Here is a 7,099-nt window from a genome sequence, read left to right as displayed (position 1 = left end):
GTGTGCCCTGCGGATGTCCTCGGCTTGGTCCACACCTGAGCAGTTCTCTGGGCGCGACCCTTCCGCTCCTCCCAGACCCGGCGCTCAGACACTTGTGCGCTGCTACCGCGCACTCGCAGCTCCCTAGCGGCGAGAGGGAGAACGAGCACAGTGGGGTGGAGAGAGTAAGGGTTCGGGGGTGGGAGGAACCCACCTCGGGAGCCCGGGAAATCCCGGCCGTGCCACCGCCCCCAACTTTGTGGCGCCCTCCGGCAGCGGCGGCAAGGATGGAGCTGCCTCCCCGCGGCCGGGCGTCGCCGGACTCGCCGGTGGACAGCGCCTCCCTGACCTCGCTGGACTCCAGCGTCTTCTGCAGCGAGGGCGAAGGGGAGCCCCTGGCGCTCGGGGACAGCTTCACGGTCAACGTGGGCGGCAGCCGCTTTGTGCTCTCGCAGCAGGCTCTGTCCTGCTTCCCACACACGCGCCTTGGCAAGCTGGCCGTGGTGGTGGCCTCGTGCCGGCGCCCCGGGGCCCTGGCCGCCGTGCCCAGCCCCCTGGAGCTCTGTGACGATGCCAACCCCGTGGACAACGAGTACTTCTTCGACCGGAGCTCGCAAGCATTCCGCTACGTCCTGCACTACTATCGCACCGGCCGCCTGCACGTCATGGAGCAGCTGTGCGCGCTCTCCTTCCTCCAGGAGATCCAGTACTGGGGCATCGACGAGCTCAGCATTGACTCCTGCTGCAGGGACAGGTACCCTCGAGGCGCTTGGTGGCTGGGCGGGGCAGCGGGCGCGGTGGAGAGAGGGCGGCAGAGGGAAAGATTTGAGGCTTTACACAAGCCTCGCTCAAGCCAGGCTTAAGAATACCTGGGCCCACTTCGGAGCTAGAAGGTCGTGTGGCAGTGGAGGCCGGAAAGTGTCAAAGCCAACTTCTGATTGGAAGTTTCTGAACCTTCTCCTTTTTCCAGTATGCTAATTCATTTATAAGTCAAGAGAGGTCAGGCCTGCAATAAATATTTGGTGGTTAAATAAATGAGTCAGAAATCTTATGCTCCAAAAAAATGCATGTATAGGGATGTAGGTTTCAGTGGAGAGCGTTACCGTTTATCAAACCTAGGACACTAACTTTTAAAACTTGGACAGAGAACTGCTTTAAATACAGAAGACAGAAAGTTGGTTCTTTGACTGTGAATGATTGTGGGACTTTGGTGATCTATTATTTTGCTATTACTTTGCTATTACTACCATTTCTTCATGAATACCTTTCCATTAGCCACCTTAAAAAAAAATTACGTATCGCAAACTTCTGTTCCTGTTACAAGAAAAAATGGGTGATAAAATGCTTTAATCTAAAGTAGCTTTGCCATGTATAAATTCTTTTGTATAAACTTCTACCATGAAAGTGCCATTTTAAAAACAATAATCCTAAATGAGAACATTTGAGTACTGTGGGAAGAAAGCCTGGGTAAAATATGAATGAACATTTTCTGCATTTTACTGAAATAGAAAGCATGACTTCACTGCCAAGTTTAATTCTCTTTACTTCTGTATTTTAAAGAAAGTTAGACTAATCACCAAGTTGTCTTCTCTAAAAGATACTTCAGAAGAAAGGAGCTGAGTGAAACTTTAGACTTTAAGAAGGACACAGAAGACCAGGAAAGTCAACATGAGAGCGAACAGGACTTCTCACAAGGACCTTGCCCCACCATCCGCCAGAAGCTCTGGAACATCCTAGAGAAACCGGGGTCTTCCACAGCTGCCCGAATCTTTGGGGTCATCTCCATCATCTTCGTGGCGGTGTCCATCGTCAACATGGCTCTGATGTCAGCCGAGTTAAGTTGGCTGGACCTGCAACTGCTGGAAATCCTGGAGTATGTGTGCATTAGCTGGTTCACCGGGGAGTTTGTCCTGCGCTTCCTGTGCGTGCGGGACAGGTGCCGCTTCCTGAGAAAGGTGCCAAACATCATAGACCTCCTAGCCATCTTGCCCTTCTACATCACTCTTCTGGTAGAGAGCCTGAGTGGGAGCCAGACTACACAGGAGCTGGAAAACGTGGGGCGCATCGTCCAGGTTTTGAGGCTGCTCAGGGCTCTGCGCATGCTCAAACTGGGCAGGCATTCCACAGGTATTCGGGTTTCATTGATGCCTTTTAATTTGCCATTGTTTTTAAGCATTAGTGCTTTGACCATGGTCCAAGGGAAACGACTCTTGACTCTGAATTGATACTCAAAACTACCAACTCCTATATTTCACCCAATTATGATCTCCAGAAAAGTGCTGAAAAGCAAAACCTTGAGGTTGTTATCACAGGTATAGAGGACAAGCTGCCTCTCACACAATTCCCCTCCTTAAGACATTTGAGAAACAATTTAACCATATGTTAACTTTATTTTAACCCAGGTGCCCAGAAGATGTATGAAAATTAAAGATACTCTGTTTCTGGAAAGTTCTACATAAAATATGCATAAACAGCACATAAAAAGATATGCACAGATTATATGTGATATATAGGAACGTAAGCCAGTTTCTTTTCTGTGTCCAAGGAAATATCACACATGTTCCTTGGGAGAAGAGAAAGTCCTCCAGGGCCTTCTCTGGCTATGCAGAAAGAGAGATGACTGGGCACTGGTGACCCTCCCATGATTTTTGAAGAAACAATGGAAACATTTGCTTCTGAAGAAAGCAAAAGACACTAATTAAATGCTTTGTCTAGTATCGAGAATTTTCTTGTCCCTAATTGGGGAGGCATAAGAGAGATGGTAACAGGAATTCCTTAGCTTTTTGTATGTATCATAAAGCCTTGAAGATCTAAAGAACACTCTCCCTAGGAAAATCTCTACACAACACACACACACACACACACACACACACACACACACACAATTATATGTGAAAATTTTAGGCAATGTCAGAGGAAATCACACAAATCCATTAAAGATGATGCTTGCATCCCCAAGGGCAATGATTTTCAGTGGCTGGCCCAGCCGGCTGTTAGATGTTCTGGATCACATATGTGTTACCTTATGTTAGACTTTAATGAAAATAAGAATCCCTTGAAAAGCTTGTTAAAATGCAAATTCTGAACCCCAATCCCCGAGAGTCAGATTTTAGTTTTGGGGGTTGGATCCAGAAGCATACATTTTAACAAGCTAATTTTGATGTAGGTGGTCTTGAACCACACTTTGAGAAACCCTGGAGTAGGATGCCATATTCATACAATACATATAAATATAAATAATTTGACTAGAGAGTCCTGTTCCCACCTATTTCCCTAGATATATGCCTGACTGGTCACCTAAAAGGAGTTGATGGTAGTTGTCTCTCCCTATAAATATAGGGAAAAATTAACCTCAGATATGTTTTTTCCCACACATCTCTGAGGAAACTACAATTTCTCCTAATATAGTTTTAGTAGTGTATTTTCCTAGCTAGTCTCACATACCAGGGATTTGACAACGGGGTTTCCAACAACTTTTAGAAGTACCACTCTTTGTTTTCTGACACACATAATGGGATGCTTTCTTCTAGTATTTATAAACTCTTCACAGGATTCAATTTAAAAACACCCAGTAAAGACTACATTTTTTCCCAAAAGAAAGGAAAAAGAAAATAACAGTAATTTCCACAATGTCACCTCTTCAAAGGTTTTGTCAGTTCTAAGGCAAGTAGAAGGGTTAATAAAGCCTTAATTTATTGAAAAGATATGAACAGTTGCATAAATATTTGACAATTTTATCTTAAGCATTACATTTAGCAAAATATAGACATAGATCACATATTCCTCTATGTATTAACTATAAATAAAAATTGAGAAGTATTATAGAGTAATGGTTAGGAGGACAATGGGTGGACCAGACAGCCTAATTTTAAGTGTTTGGTATGTAACTTTGTACTAGATATGCTACCTTTCTGTGTCTCAGTCTGCTCACCTGTAGAATGGCATAAGTATAACATCTATCTCATATTATTTTTTAGGATTATCTGAGTTAATTGATGTAACATGCAGAAATTCAGGCCACTTTGTTTCTTTACAAAATGAAATGTTTAGAATGTTGAAATGAAAACAACCTTCCCAAACACTATGCATTTCTTCATATGTTGTCAATATATTTCAGAAATGCAATTTAATACAGACACATCAAGGCCAGTTTCCTGAAAGGTATTCTAAAGATATTCTTTAAATGTCTTTTGAAGTTAAACCTCAAAGTTATATTCATTGGTCTTTTAAAATAGCTGGTTAATATTCAAGAACATCTGAAAATTTCAAGAACAAAATTCAAAATAATGAGAGCACAAATAGTATTTTAATGAATGTAAAATAGTCTCCAGTGAGTGAATGAAAATTTAAAAGTGATTCCAAGAGGCACTGCTTTGGACTTCTGAGACCATATCATTGTGACATCATGTTAATATGACTTCGAAATGTGGATAAACTTTAATCAGTATCTCTCTAGAGTTGGAAAGATACCTTATTCAAATCATGATCCTGTAATGGGCTCCTCTTACTATCCTGAGGGTTTAGTCTCTTCAGAGGTGGGATTGGACTCTCCTGGGTCTGTCTTGCAGAATCCTCAGAATTAGCAATGGGAAATTCACCAATGCCTCATAGTGAGTGAATCCCCTAGTGGCTCCAGTCCCCTGTACCTTTTCGCAATGGAGGAATAGTCTGTATTCAGGTCTATCTCCCTACAGGAAAGGAGAAATTCTATGTATTCAAGGGAGATAGTTTCCTATAGCTTTGGTATTAAGGACAGAAATTTCAATGGGTGCCATGGGAGTGCAGGAACCCCTCCTGCTACACCTCTGAGAATGTCCTCGCATGTACATTTGATGTTCTTATGTCAATTTTGTCACTGATTCCTAACTTGTTTCTGCTGCTTCACTTCATTCTCATCTTTTACTTCCTCTGACTTTCAGATAATGATGCCCCTAATTGTATTAAACTTTATCAGGAAGGTGAGAAAAACAGACACATAAAATATAAGGATACATAAAATATAAATATACATAAAACTTCATTAGAAAAGTGTGCTAAGGTGAGGCACTGAAATGCAGACCTGACCAAGAGAGCCCTCCACGGGCAATGCTGCAAAGTTTCCCATTGTATAAAGTACAAACTCCTATCAAACGTCCCCTGCCTGCCCTCCAACTCATCTCTCACCTTTCTTCTGTATAAATTGTAGGTTTTTAATAAATGATAAGTGAGTGAATGAATCTATTTATATTTTTCTATCCTTCTCAATCTGGCCCCATCAACTAGACTAAGAACTTCCTGAAGATTATAATTTATCATCTATATATCCCCGGAACATTGGCCAATGCTGGAGCCATATTAAATGTGAAATGCATGTGTGTGGGTGGGTAGCAGGGAAGGAGAAGGGAAGGGAGGGAAGGACGAAGGAAGAGAGGAGGGGTGCCCATGACTGACACCAATTGTTCTGTTACAGGCTTACGCTCACTTGGAATGACAATCACCCAGTGTTATGAAGAAGTTGGCCTGCTGCTCCTATTTCTATCTGTAGGAATCTCTATATTTTCAACTGTGGAATATTTTGCTGAGCAGAGCATTCCCGACACAACCTTCACAAGTGTCCCTTGTGCATGGTGGTGGGCCACAACGTCCATGACTACCGTGGGATATGGGGACATCAGACCAGACACCACCACGGGCAAAATCGTGGCCTTCATGTGTATCTTATCGGGAATCCTTGTCTTGGCCTTGCCCATTGCTATTATTAACGACCGCTTCTCTGCTTGCTACTTCACCTTAAAGCTCAAGGAAGCAGCTGTTAGACAGCGTGAGGCTCTGAAGAAACTTACCAAGAATATAGCCACTGACTCATATATCAGTGTTAACTTGAGAGATGTCTATGCCCGGAGTATCATGGAGATGCTTCGATTAAAAGGCAGAGAAAGAGCAAGTACTAGGAGCAGTGGAGGAGATGATTTCTGGTTTTGAATTCACTTTCAGTTTATTTACAAAAGCCTGTGTAATACTAACTTGATTGATAAAGCCTTGATATGGATGTCTGTACACTGCTGATGAGTCTCTTTTGAGTACTACCTGTATTCATTTGGTTCGTACGTTGCTTGATCTACTAGAATAATTCACATCCCCCAAAACAGTAACACATTGTTTTGACACACTTGAGTCTCAAAAATATCCATTTAACACAACCAAGCCAATATACATGTCTGAATTGTCAAATACCAAATAATATTGCTGTGCACACAACAAAGTTAAATGTTTTACGCATCACTAATTTTTAGAATCTTTTGCACCACTAATTTTAAAAGATGGAAGTTAAACTGCATAGCCCAGAGAAAAGATAAGTGAACATTTAAGAACACACTGGACAACTTTGCCATTTAAAGATACTCTCCAAGTAAATAAATCCCTCCTTTCTCCATCAGTTAAAACTGTTGAACATAACAATTCTCTTTTCAAGAGAACATCCTGATTTGATGGTCATAGACTGAGTCCCTATCTTTCCTCTGGTGCAGATGACCGATCACAAATGGACTGAGCTCTGTATTCCATCATTACGGTTGGAGGTAGAATCCCAAAACTGCTTAGACTGCGTAGAAGAGTGCTACCCAAAGGCTTCGAGAGTTGCGCACCTCCATCCTCCCCACTGAGTGCACATGTGCAGTATAAAGGCGGTATCTCTTAGTACTCCATGGAAACTAGATGGTCTTTAAAAAATCTCTTTATTGATGTAGTGTTCAAGTTATGTCCTTAAAATCATGACTTTGTAAGTAAAGGTGAAGTAGTGAACATCCTAAATGTATATACACTGAAATTATTAAATAGTCTTATTTCATAATATGAGAATGATATGTTGAATGATACCACTGGGTGAACTTGACAATCTTTTATTTGTTAACAAAAAATATTATGGATAGCTTTCTGACTGTTGGGGTAAATAGCAAATGTTCAAACTTTACACGCATTTTGACAGTCATTCATGATAATAATAAAATTTCTAGTCAGTTTGTTTTATAATTAAAGCCAACAGCTCTACCTTAGCCTAAGAATTAGTTTATGATTTCCAATATTCTAGTAAATGAGGTTTTTAATACTAAGAATAATACAGATTTATCACTTTCATACCTGC

At 41.8% G+C, this 7,099-nt stretch overlaps 1 protein-coding gene across 1 annotated transcript; it reads left to right on the top strand.

Moving 5' to 3' along the window:
* The first annotated feature begins 266 nt into the window (after positions 1–266).
* Positions 267–5,940, top strand: KCNV1 (potassium voltage-gated channel modifier subfamily V member 1). Its single transcript, XM_061172000.1, has 3 exons — positions 267–733; positions 1,577–2,106; positions 5,429–5,940. The coding sequence occupies exons 1-3, from the start codon at positions 267–269 to the stop codon at positions 5,938–5,940; spliced, it is 1,509 nt and encodes a 502-aa protein (XP_061027983.1).
* Positions 5,941–7,099: the final 1,159 nt, after the last annotated feature.

This window comes from Eubalaena glacialis, chromosome 17 (genome assembly GCF_028564815.1).
Source record: "Eubalaena glacialis isolate mEubGla1 chromosome 17, mEubGla1.1.hap2.+ XY, whole genome shotgun sequence".
NCBI classification, from domain to species: domain Eukaryota; kingdom Metazoa; phylum Chordata; class Mammalia; order Artiodactyla; family Balaenidae; genus Eubalaena; species Eubalaena glacialis.
This window is presented reverse-complemented; position numbering and strand designations above follow the sequence as displayed.

What these genes read in the sequence shown, in the direction of transcription:
- KCNV1 (XM_061172000.1), top strand. Translation starts at nt 267, where the DNA reads ATGGAGCTGCCTCCCCGCGGCCGGGCGTCGCCGGACTCGCCGGTGGAC. An exon ending in GACTCCTGCTGCAGGGACAG is followed by an intron (nt 734 to 1,576) that starts GTACCCTCGAGG and finishes CTTCTCTAAAAG; the next exon opens with ATACTTCAGAAGAAAGGAGC. An exon ending in ACTGGGCAGGCATTCCACAG is followed by an intron (nt 2,107 to 5,428) that starts GTATTCGGGTTT and finishes GTTCTGTTACAG; the next exon opens with GCTTACGCTCACTTGGAATG.